This window comes from Salmo trutta, chromosome 12 (genome assembly GCF_901001165.1).
Source record: "Salmo trutta chromosome 12, fSalTru1.1, whole genome shotgun sequence".
Classification (NCBI taxonomy): Eukaryota; Metazoa; Chordata; class Actinopteri; order Salmoniformes; family Salmonidae; genus Salmo; species Salmo trutta.
In genome coordinates, this window is record NC_042968.1 from 7,364,416 (window position 1) to 7,383,136 (window position 18,721).

Below are 18,721 nucleotides of genomic sequence, written 5' to 3' on the forward strand. Positions count from 1 at the left end.
GGACTGCTGACATCACACTCGTAAGAGGTCATAGACCTCCTGACCTGGCTAAGATCACTGTGAGAAAGTTCACTACCTTGGGACAAAAATATAATTCCACCAACACACACACACATCTTTGTGCCTCTATATGACTTGTGTAATCTCGTAGTTTACACAAGACACATGTTTTAGTGTTTAAACCTTAACTACTCAATTAGTGCAGTCAATTAGTAGTCTGAAATCTGAGTCTAACAGAGAGAGAGGCCCTCAGGACTTAACCACAGACCACCAGTGAAATTCCTGCCATTACCCAACTCTGTCTCTCTCACACACACACACACACACACACACACACACACACACACAATCTCTCCAACTCTAGTCTACACAGCCTCTTTCATACCAAAAACCTGTGTTGAACAATGGATTAAACCAAAATCTCATCTACAGTGCATTCGGAAAGTATTCAGAACCCATGACTTTTTCCACATTTTGTTAAGTTACAGCCTTATTCTAAAACGGATTAAAGTGTTTTCTTCCCTCATCTATCTGCACACAATACTCCTTAACGACAAAGCAAAAACAGGTATCTATCCATTTTTGTAAATGTGTAAAAAAAAAACGGAAATATCACATTTACATAAGTATTCAGACCCTTTACTCAGTACTTCGTTGAAGCACTTTTGGCTGAGATTACAGCCTTGAGTCTTCTTGGGTATGACGTTACAAGCTTGGCACACCTATATTTGTGGAGTTTCTCCAATTCTTCTCTGCAGATCCTCTCAAGCTCTGTCATGTTGGATGAGGAGCATCGCTGCACAGTTTTTTTCAGGTCTCTCCAGAGATGTTTGATCGGGTTCAAGTCCGGGCTCTGGCTGGGCTACGCAAGGATTTTCAAAGACTTGTTTGTTCAGCAAAGCCACTCCTGCGTTGTCTTGGCTGTGTGCTTAGGGTCACTGTCCTGTTGGAAGGTGAACCTTCGCCCCAGTCTGAGGTCCTGAGCGCTCTGGAGCAGGTTTTCATCAAGAATCTCTCTGCACTCTGCTCCGTTCATCTTTCCCTCGATCCTGACTAGTCTCCCAGTCCCTGCCGCTGTAAAACATCCCCAAAGCATGATGTTGCCACCACCATGCTTCATCGTAGGGATGGTGCTAGGATTCCTCCAGACGTGACGCTTGGCATTCAGGATAAAGAGTTCAATCTTGGTTTCATCAGACCAGAGAATAGTGTTTCTCATGGTCTGAGTCCTTTAGGTGCCTTTTATCAAACTCCAAGTGGGCTGTCATGTGCCTTTTACTGAGAAGTGGCTTCCGTCTGGCCACTCTACCATAAAGGCCTGATTTGTGGAGTGCTGGAAGGTTCTCCCATCTCCACAGAGGAACTCTAGAGCTCTGTCAGAGTGACCATCAGGTTCTTGGTCACATCCTTGACCAAGGCCCTTCTCCCCCGATTGGTCAGTTTGGCTGGGTCGGCCACCTCTAGGAAGAGTTTTGGTGGTTCTAAACTTCTTCCATTTAAGAATGATGGAGGCCACTGTGTTCTTGGGGACCTTCAATGCTGCGGAAATGTTTTGGTACCTTTCCCCAAATCTGTGCCTCGACACAATCCTGTCTCGGAGCTGTACAGACAATTCCTTCGACCTCATGGCTTGGTTTTTGCTCTGACATGCACTGTCAACTGTGGGACCTTACATAGACAGGTGAGTGCCTTCCAAATCATGTCCTATCGAGTGAATTGACCACAGGTGGACTCCAATCAAGTTGTAGAAACATCTCAAGGATGATCAATGGAAACAGGACGCACCTGAACTGAATTTCGAGTCTCACAGCAAAGGGTCTAAATACTTATGTAAATAAGGTATCTGTTTTTTATTTTTAATACATTTTCAGAAATTTCTAAAAACCTGTTTTCACATTGTCATTATGGGACATTGTGTGTGGATTGATGAGTAAAAAAAATGATGTAATCCATTTTAGAATAAACCTGTAATGTAACAAAATGTGGAAAAGGATAAGGGGTCTGAAATATGGAAACACCTTCAAATCAGTGAATTAGTCTATTTCAGCCACACCTGTTGCTGACAGGTGTATAAAATAGAGCACACAGCCATGCAATCTCTATACACAAACATTGGCAGCAGAATGGCTCGTACTGAAGAACTCAGTGACTTTCAACGTGGCACCGTCATAGGATACCACCTTTCCAACAAGTCAGTTCGTCAAATTTCTGCCCTATTTGAGCTGCCCCGGTCAACTGTAAGTGCTGTTATTGTGAAGTGGAAACATCTAGGAGAAACAATGACTCAGCCGCGAAGTGGTAGGCCACACAAGCTCACAGAACGGGACCGCCGAGTGATGAAGCAGGTAGCGCTGTCCTCGATTGCAACACTCACTACCGAGTTCCAAACTGCCTCTGGAAGCAACATCAGCACAAGAACTGTTCATAGGGAGCTTCCTGAAATGGGTTTCCATGCCCAAGCAGCTGCACACAAGCTTAAGATCACCATGAGCAATGCCAAGTGTCGGCTGGAGTGGTGTAAAGCTCGTCGTCATTGGACTCTGGAGCAGTGGAAACATTTTCTGGAGTGATGAATCCCGCTTCACCATCTGGCAGTCCAAAGGATGAATCTGCGTTTGGTGGAAGCCAGGAGAATGTTACCTGCCCAACTGTAAAGTTTGGTGGAGGAGGAATAATGGTCTGAGGCTGTTTTTCATTGTTCGGGCTAGGCCCCTTAGTTCCAGTGAAGGGAAATCTTAATTTTACAGCATACAATGACATTCTAGACAATTCTTTGCTTCCTAATTTGTGGCAACAGTTTTGGGAAGTCCCTTTCCTATTTCAGCATGACAATGCCAATGTGCACAAAGCGAGAACCATACAGAAATGGTTTGTCTTGATCGGTGTGGAAGGATTTGACTGGCCTGCACAGAGCCCTGACCTCAACCCCATCGAACACCTTTGGGAATGCCGACTGCGAGCCAGGCCTAATCGGCCAAAATCAGTGCCGACCTCACTAATGCTCGTGGCTGAATGGAAGGAAGTCCCCGCAGCAACGTTCCAACATCTAGTGGAAAGCCTTCAAAGACAAGTGGCTGTTATAGCAGCAAACCCAACTCCTTATTAATGCCCATGATTTTGGAATGAGATGTTCTATAATCTATAATCATTCTATAATCTCTCGGTCCCCCTCTATTTCTGACTCTCTGCCTCTCCCCTTTCTCTCTATCAACTTTCTCTCTCTGGGATTGGGCCCTACCCTGAGCTGCCCTCTGTCCTGATAACATCACTGGCTTCTGGGATATCCGCCCGGCACATAGAGCTCTTTTCACGGATCATCACGCCTGTGTGTGTGTGTATATGTGTGTTCCACTGTTTCTGTGTTACTGTCTATGTGTGCCAGTACCAAGTGTACAATACAAGCGTCCTCAACGTATGTGTGTGTGTGTATGTGCGCGCATGCGTGTGTCAGAGACATGTTTGTTCAGCACAGCCACTTCAAAAAAGGCCCATGGTCCCCCCCCCCCCCCCCGGCGTTTTATGGCTTAATCTCTTCACAAACTAAACCGGGAGGCAAACACGCCCGCAACGCAACCATGCACAAACACACAAAAACAAGCTTAAATGCATTAGAGGGGCTAGCGTCGTCTGACACCGTTTGGCCCTCTCGACCGTTTCACGGTCGAAATACTAATTTAGACTTGTCAGTCAGTACTGACCTGGGCATTCCGTGCCTATAGAAATATACAACGCCTTTGGAAAGTATTCAGACCGCTTGACTTTTTCCCACATTTTGTTACGTCACAGCCTTATTCTAAAATGTATTAAATAAATAAAAATCCATAGGCAATCTACACACAATACACCATAATGACAAAGCGAAAACAATCAATTCAATTGATTGGCCATGATTTGGAAAGGCACACACCTGTCTATATAAAGGTCCCACAGTTGACATGTCAGAGCTAAAACCAAGCCATGAGGTCGAAGGAATTGTCTGTAGAGCTCCGAGACAGGATTGTGTCGAGGCACAGATCTGGGGAAGGGTACCAAAAAATGTCTGAAGCATTGAATGTCCCCAAGAACACAGTGGCCTCCATCATTCTTACATGGAAGAAGTTTGGAACCATCAAAACTCTTCCTAGAGCTATTCAAACTCACTAATGCTGATGCTCCAGATACTCAACTAGTCTAACCTCTACGGGCTAGGGGGCAGCATTGAGAATTTTGGAAAAAATATGTGCCCATTTTTAACTGCCTCCTACACCAACTCAGAAGCTAGAATATGCATATTATTGTTCAGGTTTGGATAGAAAACACCCTAAAGTTTCTAAAACTGTTTGAATGGTGTCTGTGAGTATAACAGAACTCCTATGGCAGGCAAAAACCTGAGAAGGTTTCATGCAGGAAGTACCCTGTCTGACAAGGTGTTGTTCTTGCTTCTGTTTATTGAAGAGTCAGGATTTTAGCTGTAACATGACAATTCCTAGGGCTCCAATAGGCTCTCAGAACCCGGGAAAAACCTGAACGATGACGAGGCAGCCTCAGGCTGAAACACATTATCTCCTTTTCCAAGTGTCCCATCAGAGGACAATAGAATTAGGCGCGTGCGCGATTCGACCCCGTGGAGTATTTTCCTTCGGCTGTTTAGCTAATTGCAGATTCCCGGTCGGAATATTATCACTTTTCTACGAGATAAATTGCATAAAAATTGATTTTAAACAGCGGTTGACATGCTTCGAAGTACGGTAATGGAATATTTAGAATTTTTTTGTCACGTTCTGCGCCATGCGCACGACCGTTATTTAGCATTCTGATAGTGTCTAAAACGCACGAACAAAACGCCGCTGTTTGGATATAACGATGGATTATTTGGGACCAAACCTACATTTGTTATTGAAGTAGAAGTCCTGGGAGTGCATTCTGACGAAGAACAGGAAAGGTAAGACCATTTTTCTTATAGGAAATGTGATTTTGGTGAAGGCTAAACTTGCCGGGTGTCTAAATAGCTAGCCCGTGATGGCTGGGCTATGTACTTAGAATATTGCAAAATGTGCTTCATCCCGAAAAGCTATTTTAAAATCGGACATATCGAGTGCATAGAGGAGTAATGTATCTATAATTCTTAAAATAATTGTTATGCTTTTTGTGAACGTTTATCGTGAGTAATTTAGCAAATTGTTAGTAAATTCCCCGGAAGTTTGCGGGGGGTATGCTTTTTCTGAACGTCACATGCTAATGTAAAAAGCTGGTTTTTGATATAAATATGAACTTGATTGAACAGACATGCATGTATTGTATAACATAATGTCCTAGGTGTGTCATCTGATGAAGATCATAAAAGGTTAGTGCTGCATTTAGCTGTGGTTTGGGTTTTTGTGACATTATATGCTAGCTTGAAAAATGGGTGTCTGATTATTTCTGGCTGGGCACTCTCCTGACATAATCTAATGTTTTGCTTTCGTTGTAAAGCCTTTTTGAAATCGGACAGTGTGGTTAGATTAACGAGAGTCTTGTCTTTAAAATAGCTGTAAAATAGTCATATGTTTGAGAAATTGAAGTAATAGTATTTCAAACGTTTTAAAAATCGCGCCACAGGATTCAACTGGCTGTTACGTAGGTGGGACGAATTCGTCCCGCCGGTCCCATAGAGGCTAAAGAAGGCCAGTTTTATTGCTTCTTTAAATCAGCACAACAGTTTTCAGCTGTGCTAACATAATTGCAAAAGAGTTTTCTAATGATCAATTAGTCTTTTAAAATGATAAACTTGGATTAGCTAACACAACGTGCCATTGGAGCACAGGAGTGATGGTTGCTGATAATGGGCCTCTGTACGCCTGTGTAGATATTCCATTAAAAACCATCCGTTTCCAGCTACAATAGTCATTTACAACATTAACATTGTCTACACTGTATTTCTGATCAAGTTGATGTTATTTTAATGGACAATTTTTTTGTTGCTTTTCTTTCAAAAACAAGGACATTTCTAAGTGACCCCAAACTTTTGAACAGTAGTGTATGTAAATGTCATATTTCAGTTTTTTATATTTTATAAATTAGCAAAAAATTCTAAAAACTTGTTTTTGCTTTGTCATTATGGGGTATTGTGTGTAGATAGATTAGGGGGGGACAATTTAATACATTTTAGAATAAGGCTGTAACCTAACAAAATGTGGAAAAAGTCAAGGTGTCTGAATACTTTCCGTAGGCACGGTATAGAGATAGACATAAAGCCTAAACATAAAACCATGACTGAGTCTGGGGGGAAAGAGCAGTATCATACTTACAGACACTGTATACAGTTTAGAATGACACACAGCCTAAACATATGATTATGAATGTGTCCAGATTCAGGAAGAGCCTTTTTAGCAACAGACAGTATGATACTTATAGAAATAGCTTAAGACATATTGCCAGGACTGCCCACAGAGCAATCATGTTTTAGCTATTCACAGATGTCTAGCCAGAAGTACCCTATAAATAAATACCACTGAAAGTTACTTGTTTTTTTTTGCTTGTATGTTTAATTACTAAGTTTAATCTAATTTCATTTAATATAGATGACTTCTATTAAGGAGTACAATATGTCATTTGTTTAAACTGCTTACTCATATCCCCAAGTTCAAATAACAGAGGTGCACACACACACACGTGCGGACGCACACACGCACGCACGCACACACACACACACACACGCACACCTCACTCATTGTGCCCTTGTGAGTGAGTGGGACAGCCAGTCTTTGTTTGGAGTAAAACTTTGAAAGTTCCTCCACATGAATAGACTCAAACAGAGAGGCTACAGCTCATCAACTGGCCATTCATTCAGCACTGTCTTCACTGTCCACACACTTTCACACATGCACGTCACGCACGCACACACACACACACCACACTCTCTCTCAATTACATGTAAAGGGCTTTATTGGCATGGGAAACATATGTTTACATTGCCAAAGCAAGTGAAGTAGATAATATACAAAGGTGAAATGAACGATAAGAAATGAACAGTAAACATTACACTCACAAAAGTTACAAAGGAATAGAGACATTTCAAATGTCATATTATGGCTATATACGGTGTTGTAACGATGTGTAAACAGTTAAAGCACAAAAGGTAAAATAAATAAAAGTAAATATAGGTTGTATTTACAGTGGCGTTAAGTTCTTTACCGGTTGCCCTTTTCTTGTGGCAACAGGTCACAAATCTCTCTCCCTCTCTTGAATACATTTCTGCTGTCACCTTGTGTTAATGTAAAGCATAAGAGGAAGGCCAACTGTATGCTCATGTCTCTCCACTCTATAAAACAGGATGCTTCCAGTGACCCGTTCTCCATTCTACTGTCAGCACCATTGACACAGAACAATTCAGGCCAGACAATAGAACCGGCAGTTTCTACATCTTCAGCATTTTATTTCAAGGTAGTAAATCACTGAATGTTCCCGCTAATAAATTGTTGCTAACTTGGTACAGTAAAGCTTACTAAGTAAAACGCTGTATTAAAAGAGTATATGATTTTTTTTTAAAAACACAAACTAATCACAAAAAGGTAAAATATGACCGAGTCTGGTAACTAGGTAAAATACCATGACCGATAGTACTATACGTCTGGGTCGAATCCTAACTGTCATACAAATCTCACATTGGCATAATGTATGATTTAGGAGAAAGCTAGACTGGCGTGCATTCATCTCAAGTTGAGTTTCAGCACTTAGTGAGGCTACGGGGAGAGGGGAGAAAAGACAGATGACAAACCTCATTAGCGCTGCTGTCTCACTGTCCCAGTAGAGTAGGCCAAAAGAAGCTGAGAGAAGAAGTAGAGTCCCAAAACTCTGATAGATGTTCCACGTAGTGCAGCCTGAGTGGAACTCTGAGCTGAGTATCATTTTAACCATGTTTTGTTTTCCTCTGTAGGAATAATGCCATTCTTGTCTCAGCCCAGAAAGTGTGTCCGGGATAATGATTTTGATCCCATTTTGATTCGTGTGACTACACACCAACAAGATGCAGGCCAAGCAACGGTAATTGATTTAGGAAATTGATTCAGGGCACATCATACAGTGTCCTACTATAGGCAAGCACATGTGAGGTTAGACAGAGCACGGTGCATAGCGGTCATACCAGGGACCAACTAGAGGTCATGGTAACGTTTATAGCTCAACACTAAATCTAACACACGCACACACACACACACACACACACACACGAACCTCTATAAATCACACACTGTCACCTAACCCTGTAACCCATGTCAATGTCCTTTATCGAGGAGACATGCAGCACACACACACTCTATAGGTCAGTGTCACGTGCATATAAACGCACAAATGAATGCAGGCACACACACATGCACGCACACACAACCACACACTGTGTTTCGATTGTCCTCGGAATACACAGCATTGAAGCTTGTACTGTTCATTTCTGTATCCCAAAGCTCCCTTTGCCAAGATCGAAAAATCATATGATCAGCCAGATAAATAGGTGAATCATCTGGGCACCATAAATCATATCTAGTTTGACTCACAAAATTGTCTATCTAACGAATAACCTTTTATGCCCTCAATATGGGTAACAAAGATGAACTCTCTATTTCATGGCCCAACTCACTCACATATCAGTTAAGTGCTCCAGCACTGATGGAGTGCATTGTGGGTGGGAGAGGGTGTCTGTACTCAGGGACCTGTATCCCCAAGCGTCTCAAAGTAGGAGAGCTGATCTAGAATCAGTTTAGCCTTTTAGATCATAATGAATAATATGATATGGACAGATCTTAGATCAGCACTCCTACTGTACTCTGAGACGCTTTGTGGATAGGCCCTGGTCTATTCTGAGAAAGGGGGACTCCTAAGACCTCCCACACCATAACGGCCTGATTAGGATAGCTGCCATACTCATAGACATCATCATCCACATCATGACCAGGACAGTCTGTCAGCGTTAATGACTTGACAGCTGGTTTAGGCATTTGTGACCCGATTCAGGAAACTAGGCGTACGTCGCAAGTCATGACTTCACAAAAGAGCCGTTTGAACGTAAAAAAATGTTTTTGTTTTTTTTAGCAAAATGCTAAATGCAATTTTTTTGCCAGAAATACCTTCTCGAACATGTGAACTTTCAAGTGCCTTAATAACCAACTTGTACGCCATCTGTAAATACGAATAAAATTGTTAAATTACGAGCCTAGTTGGTTTAGCCACAGAAAAAGAAGGCTACCTTCCCGCTAGCCATGATTGGCTGAGATAATGAGTGGGCTGGACATGCCGAAAGAGGAGTTCAGATTGGTCTGCCATATAGAAGGCTTCTGTCGAACGCGGCTTTTTTAAAATGTATCCTGTAGTGGAGCTGCATAAGTGTTGCTCTCCACTTTCTGGAGGATCAAGTTTTGAAATCAGTGGAATTAGAGTATGATAGCTAAAGAGATGGAGAAAACTCCGGTCTCCGGATTACATCTTCAAACTAAGGGCAACCGTGGTATGGCATTCCTGACAGGGAGACACATCCATCATGCATGATGATGTATACAGGTAAGATAGTCTAGCATTAGCTAGCAACATTTTCAGATATTACAGGTTTCTAATTTTGACAAAGTGGTTTCATTTCAAGATAAAGTGTACTGTTAGCTAGCTAGCTAATGTTAGCTGGCTGGCTCCCTAGCTGATATTATTAGTTTCCCAGAGCTGTTTGCTTTTCTAGTTAGAGCCTAATGTTAGCTAGCTAACATTGAACCTGGTTGGTTAGCTCCCAGCACTGGAGCATTGTTGGCACTGTTCATTGTTGTTTAACTAGCTAACGTTAGCTAGCTCGTTAGCTAACGTTACGTGACGTGTGTACAACACCCGTTGAATATGGGTTTTGTCAGTAAACGTCTGCAAAAAAAGCGTAATGAAATTGTTGCCAGCAGAGCTGGTTAGGCTGTTTTCATGTTATCCAGAGGTAAACAAATCATTGGCCAGAGCGTCAAGTGTGCGCTCCTAGAACGAAACAAGATGGGTGGGGCTAAAGCTTAAGAGTGTGTGAACGATGCAGCATGGGTGTAGACAAAGAAGAGCTCTTTACAAGATACCAAAACATTCAAAGGTGATTTTCTCAAAAGTGAGTTTACAAGTTGATCAACTTTCAAAGTAGAATTACTTTACAATTGTTCCTCAAATGCAGTGTATGACATACCATTTTGAAGACATCCAAACTGTGAAATAACATACGGATAAAATGATAAAATAGCCCTTACACAGCCTGGAGGTGTGTTGGGTCATTGTCCTGTTGAAAAACAAATGATACTCCAACTAAGCCCAAACCAGATGGGATGGCGTATCGCGGCAGAATGCTGTGGTAGCCATGCTGGTTAAGTGTGCCTTGAATTATAAATAAATCACAGACAGTGTCACCAGCAAAGCACCCCCACACCCTCACACCTCCTCCTCCATGCTTTACGGTGGGAAATACACATGCAGAGATCATCTGTTCACCCACACCGCGTCTCACAAAGACACAGCAGTTGGAACCAGAAATCTCCAATTTGGACTCCAGACCAAAGGACACATTTCCACTGGTCTAATGTCCATTGCTTGTGTTTCTTGGCCCAAGCAAGTCTTTTCTTCTTATTGGTGTCCTTTAGTAGTGGTTTCTTTGCAGCAATTCAACACCATAGTACCCTCCAAGCTCATCATTAAGCTTGAGGCCCTGGGTCTCAACCCCACCCTGTGCAATTGGGTCCTGGACTTTCTGACGGGCTGCCCCCAGGTGGCGAAGGTAGGAAACAACATCTCCACTTTACTGATCCTCAACACTGGGGCCCCACAAGAGTGCGTGCTCAGCCCCCTCTTGTACTCCCTGTTCACCCACGCAGTCAACTCAATCATCAAGTTTGCAGATGACACAACAGCAGTGGGCTTGATTACCAACAACGACAAGACAGCCTACAGGAAAACAACCTCTCACTCAACGTCAACAAAACAAAGGAGATGATCGTGGACTTCAGGAAACAGCAGAGGGAGCACCCCCCCTATCCACATCAACGGTACAGCAGTGGAGAAGATGGACATTTTCAAGATCCTCGGCGTACACATCACAGACAAACTGAAATGGTCCACCCACACAGACAGTGGTGAAGGCGGCGCAACAGCGCCTCTTCAACCTCAGGAGGCTGAAGAAAGTGGCTTGTCACCTAAAACCCTCAAACTTTTACAGATACACAATTAAGAGCATCCTGTCGGCCTGTATCCACATCTGGTACGGAAACTGCACTGCCTTCAACCGCAAGGCTCTCCAGACGGTGGTGCAGTCTGCACAACGCATCACCGGGGGCAAACTACCTGCCCTCCAGGACACTTACAGCACCCGATGTCACAGGAAGGCCAAAAAGATCATCAAGGACAACAACCACCCGAGCCACCCCGCTACCATCCAGAAGGCGAGATCAGTACAGGTTCATCAAAGCTGGGACCGAGAGACTGAAAAACAACTTCTACAGTTGAAGTTGGAAGTTTACAAACAATTAGAACTCGTTTTCAACCACTCCACAAATTTCTTGTTAACAAACTATAGTTTTGGCAAGTCGGTTAGAACAACTACTTTGAGCATGACAAGTAATTTTTCCAACAATTGTTTACAGACAGATTATTTCACTTATAATTTACTGTATCACAATTCCAGTGGGTCAGAAGTTTACATACACCAAGTTGACTGTGCCTTTAAACAGCTTGGAAAATTCCAGAAAATTATGTCATGGCTTTAGAAGCTTCTGATAGGCTAATTGACGTCATTTGAGTCAATTGGAAGTGTACCTGAGAATGTATTTCAAGGCCTACCTTCAAACTCAGTGCCTCTTTGCTTGACATCATGGGAAAATCTAAAGAAATCAGCCAAGACCTCAGAAAAAAAATGGTAGACCTCCACAAGTCTGGTTCATCCTTGGAAGCAATTTATAAATGCCTGAAGGTACCACTTTCATCTGTACAAACAATAGTACGCAAGTATAAAAACCATGGGACCACGCAGCCGTCATACCGCTCAGGAAGGAGACGCGTTCTGTCTCCTAGAGATGAACGTACTTTGGTGCAAAGGACCTTGGAAAGATGCTGGAGAAAATAGGTACAAAAGTATCTATATCCACAGTAAAACGAGTCCTATATCGACATAAGCCGAAAGGCCGCTCAGTAAAGAAGAAGCCACTGCTCCAAAACCGCCATAAAAAAGCCAGACTACGGTTTGCAACTGCACATGGGGACAAAGATCGTACTTTTTGGAGAAATGTCCCCTGGTCTGATGAAACAAAAACAGAACTGTTTGGCCATAATGACCATCGTTATGTTTGGAGGAAAAATGGGGAGGCTTGCAAGCCGAAGAACACCATCCCAACCGTGAAGCACGGGGGTGGCAGCATCATGTTGTGGGGGTGCTTTGCTGCAGGAGGGACAAGTGCGCTTCACAAAATAGATGGCATCATGAGAAAAGAAAATTATGTGGATATATTGAAGAAACATCTCAAGACATCATTCAGGAAGTTAAAGCTTGGTCGCAAATGGGTCTTCCAAATGGACAATGACCCGAAGCATACTTCAAAGTTGTGGCAAAATGGCTTAAGGACAACAAAGTCAAGGTATTGGAGTGACCATCACAAAGCCCTGAGGTCAATCCTATAGAAAATGTGTGGGCAAAACTGAAAAAGCATGTGTGAGCAAGGAGGCCTACAAACTTGACTCATTTACACCAGCTCTGTCAGGAGGAATGGGCCAAAATTCACCCAACTTATTGTGGGAAGCTTGTGGAAGGCTACCTGAAACATTTGACCCAAGTTAAACAATTTAAAGGCAATGCTACCAAATACTAATTGAGTGTATGTAAACTTCTGACCCACTGGGAATGTGATGAAAGAAATAAAAGATGAAAGATATAATTCTTTCAACTATTATTCTGACATTTCACATTCTTAAAATAAAGTGGTGATCCTAACTGACCTAAGACAGGGAATTTTTACTAGGATTAAATGTCAGGAATTGTGAAAAAACTGAGTTTAAATGTATTTGGCTAAGGTGTATGTAAACTTCCGACTTCAACTGTATATCAAGGCCATTAGACTGTTTAACAGCCATCACTAACACCGAGAGGCGGCTGCCTACATACAGACTCAAATCATTGGCCACTTTAATAAATGGATCACTAGTCACTTTAAATAATGTTTACATATCTTACATTATTCAACTCATATGTATATACTGTATTTTATACCATCTATTGCATCTTAACTATGCTGCTCGGTCATCTCTCATCCATATATTTATATGTACATATTCTTATTCCATCCCTTTAGATTTGTGTGTATTAGGTAGTTGTTGTGAAGTTGTTAGATTACTTGTTAGATATTACTGCACTGTCGGAAATAGAAGCGCAAGCATTTCACTAATCAAGCATTAACATCTGCTAACTATGTGTATGTGACCAATAAAATTTGATTTGATCATGAAGGCCTGATTCACAGTCTCCTCTGAACAGTTGATTTTGAGATGTGTCTGTTACTTGAACTCTGTGAAGCATTTATTTGGGCTGCAATTTCTGAGGCTGGAAACTCTAAGGAACTTATCCTCTGCAGCAGAGGTAACTCTGGGTCTTCCTTTCCTGTGGCGGTCCTCATGAGAGCCAGCTTCGTCATAGCACTTGATGGTTTTTGCGACTGCACTTGAAGAAACTTTCAAAGTTCTTGAAAAGTAATGATAGACTGTCGTTTCCCTTTGCTTATTTGAGCTGTTCTTGCCATAATATGATCTTGGTCTTTTACCAAATAGGGCTATCTTCTGTATACCACCCCTACCTTGTCAAAACACAACTGATTGGCTCAAACGCATTAAGAAGGAAATACATTCCACAAATTAACTTTAACAAGGCACACCTGTTAATTGAAATGCATTCCAGGTGACTACCTCATGAAGCTGGTTGAGAGAATGCCAAGCGTGTGCAAAGCTGTCATCAAGGCAAAGGGTGGCTATTTTAACAATTTGTTTAACACTTTTTTGGTTACTACATGTGTTATTTCATAGTTTTGATGTCTTCACTATTATTCTACCATGTAGAAAATAGTAAAAATAAAGAAAAACCCTTGAATGAATAAGTGTTCTAAAACTTTTGACCGGTAGTGTATGTATGTATGTTTGTGAGTGCGCGTGCATGCGAAGGACAGACGTACCTTTGTAAGCGGCTGGTTTGGTCTTGTCTGTGAAGCCCTGACTTCGCCGGTTGCCGGCGGCGCCAACCGACCCGCGAGGTGTGATGTCACTGCCAGCAGTGGACACCCTCGCACTAGGGCCTGGAAGTCTGAGCGGGAGAGCAATAGAGCGTTTACACTCAATGGTACAAACAGCAAGGATTAGGCAATACGTTCGTTAAACGTCCAATATTTTCCCACCCAACTGCAACCCCATATTATTAGCTAATCTCCTGTGTAGCCATAGCCAGGAGTCAAAGACAGCATTCTAGCCAGGTCCATCTTTCACATAGGCCTATAAATTGCTAATTCAACATTGGTGGAGGAAACATAATTCTGTGGCTGTCGGCATTGGTCTGATAAACAAAATATGACCGGAAGTTCATTACTGGTGAAAAACATCAACTCTTATTTCGTTCTTGCTACACTGAGTGAGTGACCTTTTAAAAAAAAATAATAATAATTCCCTTTACATGACCAAGCAGGACTGCATGGGCTTTTGTTAGTGAGCAGAATAGGTCCAGCTCATTTGACTTTCAATTATGGTGAGTAGAAAGACTGTTGTTAGCCCGTGAATGAACTGTCTTATGAATTAAACTGGGCTACAAGTCATTATTATGTTCCTGTCCGACAACAAAGACCATGTTGGCATGAGCGTTCTTAAATGAACACACTGAAAATGTTATTAGTGTATAAACAAGCTTTCTACTATAACATTTAAAAAAATATATATCCATTTAGCAGACACCTTTTATCTAAAGGGACTTAACGTCAACTTACTTGCAATGCATGCATTTTACGTACGAGTGATCCCAGGAATCAAAATAAATATTCTGGCATTACAAGAACCACGCTCAACCAACTGAGCTGCAAAATGTAAGACATGATTTAATTCTGAGTGAGATATTAAGCCACAGGCTTCACTGCTAGCCTATTCATGATATACACTGTTTACAATTCACTGATGAAAAGTGTTCTGTCTGTTCTCATTCAGGATGTGGCCACATGAAATCGTAATCATGAAATGATCCTAATGTCACCTATGCTCCCCCCTGGCTGCACATCAAGACAGTTTTCATTCAAGCCGAGAAAGAAAGATAATGAAGCATAAAGATTAAAAGGAAAAGCAGTGGAGGAGAAACGCATTACAATCTGAAAAGGAGAAAAACACCATTCCAGATATTGAATGTACTTATGCCCAGCTGAATTATTAACCTGCAGTTACACATGCTGACCAGAGGGCGGCGCTACCGCATTGTTTTGTTTTAGGTCAATTAGACTAGGAGCAGGTGCAAAACTACCAGAGATGGACAGCATGCACTCTCCGCTGGGCAGGCAAAAAGCGGATGTTTACGTTTTTTTAGGTATACAGCATTTTCAACCTAACTTCTGTTTCCCCTGAAAAACGGACGTGGGGACTCCGTTCAGGGCATCTTTTAACGCCTGCTATGTTGGGTTTAGGCAGCACGCAACAACACATCCTCAATTTCACTTCATTTAATGCAGTCATTTGGTGTAGAGAACAGTGACATGCTTGTAAAACAAAGTTTTTGCCCATTATTCATAAAACCTCTCAGAGTAGGAGTGTTACTCTCGGACTAGGTCCTTCTTTTTAATAATGATATAAAAGGCTAAACTGATCCTAGTTCAGTACTACTTTGAGACAATTTACGAATATGGGCCCAGATGAACATATAAAGAGTGTGACATCGCTGAATAAACATTATCTCACAGTACACAGTACAGTAGTAGTAGAATAGTAGTAGTGGCCTATCCAATCCGTTATCGTCACATACAACCAAATTCAAGCCATCCACTCCTCCATCTCAGTTAATTATTAAGGTCATACTCACAGTGAGACGCTCTCTCATGAGAAGTGCTCTCTCACATTCTTGTGTGCGCGCACACACATGCACATCACACGCAGGCAGGCACACACACACACACAAACACACAGGGGTCATCTAAAGGTCCCTCACACCCCATTAAGCAGACATGCCAAATGAGGCGTGATGCCAGAGTCAAACAGGACTTTCCAAAATGGAGCCCGGAGTCCACTCTCTTCAAAACTCATGCAGAGTAGAATAGTAGTTAATGGTAGAAGTTGCCCTTACCACAGATCTAGGATCATTTTAATAACACCTCTATAGCAACCATAACTATTACACGTCGAAAGTAATCTGACCCTGTATCAGTTGTTACGGGCAACTTCTACCTACTCTGGAAATAGTGAGGAAAGGGGGAGAATTAGAAGACGAGGAGGAGTGGAGGAGGAAGATGCATGACCACAAAGAAGAGAGAAAGAGGGAGAGGAAAAAGAGCTGACCTCGAGGACTTTTTCTGACAGAGGGAAAACTTGAGCAGTTTACTCTGAGACCCATCCCTAGAGGAGAGAGAGAACGACAGAGAAGGAGAGCGATATGGAGGACGGGAGAGACAGAAAGGCTCATTTGACATTTACAGAAGACTGGAGCTAAGACAACTGGAAAGAGAGAGGAAAAAAGACAGAGATGGTCAATTGAACACTGATGACGTCAGCAAAGAGCGAAAGAGGGAAGACGTTTTAAAATGCGAAGTATTATGAACTACATCTTCCAGAATGCATCAGTGTAGCGGTGATCCAACAGGCTTACCTGGACTGCATCTCGGCCTGTGCTGTTTTCTGGGCTGCTTGTGCTGTGGGGACCGGAGTCTCATGCGTAGAGGGGACAGGGTGGCTGCTGAGCTGGGCAGGGGCGCTGGTCTGCTGGCTCAGGGGAGGTTGAGGGCTCTGGGGCTGGGGGTTAAGGTGGGGCTGGGAGTACTGGCGGTGGGCCTGCTGCTGCTTGTAGCGAGACAGGCTGAAGAAGAGCCCCAGAATGGCCTTCAGATTCCCATTCCGGATCTCTGTGTAAGGACAGCAGGGGAGAGAGGTAAATAGACAGGGAGAGAGAGAGAGAAAAAGAGAATGAGATGAAGAGGTAGAAAGAAGTAGAGAGAGAGAGAAAGAGAGAGAGAGTTAGAGAGATGAGATACAGAGAGGAAAGTTACAAGCTCACTACACAATATTCTAGCCACTACAGTCAGTCAGTGTAGTCTCAGCAGGTGTGTGTGTGACTGGTGAGCGTTTACCTTCTGCAGACAGGTCCTGTATGTTGACTCCTTTGGCTGCCAGGAAACTGAGGCAGGCATCAATGTTCTCAATCTGGAGGGGGAAGAGAGAGAGACAGAGAGAACTTACAACGGGTGCTTCTGAATTTACATTCAGATTGAACTAAACTCATCACACAGTCAGCAACGCATAAGCAGTTATCAGCAGCCTACTCAAAAATAGCAATCACAAACACATCACCAGCCTTAGGGTTTAAGGGACATGTTTACAGGGATTGACATCACAGAGTGCCGACCTGAGCAAGGCGAGGAGATTGTTAAACGACATAGCCTAGTCAAAGCAGTATTCAAATAAGCCAGACATACACCTCCACTGGAGTACCTACGATGACAAAGCATTCTACTTTGACCCTGTTACCAAGATACCAGCCAATGCAACCATACCGACCCAGCTGTGCTGAGCTGTCAACAATCAACAGCGAGGTGACGTGATTGGTCGACAGAATTTGCTCAGGGCCATGTGACCCTACTTCGATACAGCCCTTTGGCCGCAAATGTCGACCCCAGGTGAACAAAATAAAACAGTAATCGAATGACATCATCAATAATAATTTAAAAAAAGGAGAGTTCAAGGGTTGCCAACGGTCAGGTCCAGGTGAACAAACAGGGGAGGGACTGAGCAATATAACAATTGATTCATATGCCAGAGCAGCAGCCATTTTCACTGTTCATATGCTGTTGAGGAGCGGCCATTGAGACAATACTCGACTGTTCAATCAAGGGAACCTCATTGAAACGGAATCCGTCTCATGCTACGCACCTAGGCGCAATTCCTCTCCCCCATCGGTATTAGCTAGCACCCGCCCGAGCAATACACCGCAGCCTTACATTTTGCACCAAAGCGCTTACTTCAAAGCACCTTGAAAACAAGGTCGCACGTTGTCTCTGCAAACTGTGCGCACGCAACGCTACCAGCAGACCGACATAAACAGCTTACTGAAATAGAGGCGAACCCAACGACATTCTATCAGTGTGAAATGGGTTTCGACTGAGCAGACTGCAGAGGTTCAATTTAGAAAAATAAGACGTCGTACGTTATAGAAAACAAACTAAAAGAACACCACCTATTCAATACATTAATATCAATATCATCCTTCTGCAGTAGCCCTCCGATTCTACATCAGATATTTCAGTGATGTCATACGACGAATCAGAAGCAGACTCCAGGTCAGTGAGCCGCTGACCCCAGAACAGCTGTCATATGGCGACACATGCTGGGAGGTCAGGGAGCACACAGACTGAGAACCAGAAGAAATTTAGACCAGGCTCTGCTCGCTACAAAGTTCAAATATCCCCCACTCACTAAAATACCCCCTGTATTTTTAAATACCACAGACCCATATGCCACCATCGCTTCACTGAACTACCCGCGAGCCACCCTGAAATACCCC

At 42.9% G+C, this 18,721-nt stretch overlaps 1 protein-coding gene across 1 annotated transcript in view; it reads right to left on the reverse strand.

The window, feature by feature from the left end:
- The window catches only part of nav2a (neuron navigator 2a), a gene marked incomplete in the record, with an annotated part of 129,193 nt that overhangs the window by 59,989 nt on the left and 50,483 nt on the right, over positions 1 to 18,721 (reverse strand). Inside the window, 4 exon segments of the mRNA XM_029766917.1 lie at positions 14,163 to 14,290; positions 16,507 to 16,563; positions 16,814 to 17,066; positions 17,292 to 17,364. Coding sequence (XP_029622777.1) covers positions 14,163 to 14,290; positions 16,507 to 16,563; positions 16,814 to 17,066; positions 17,292 to 17,364 — 511 coding nt within the window.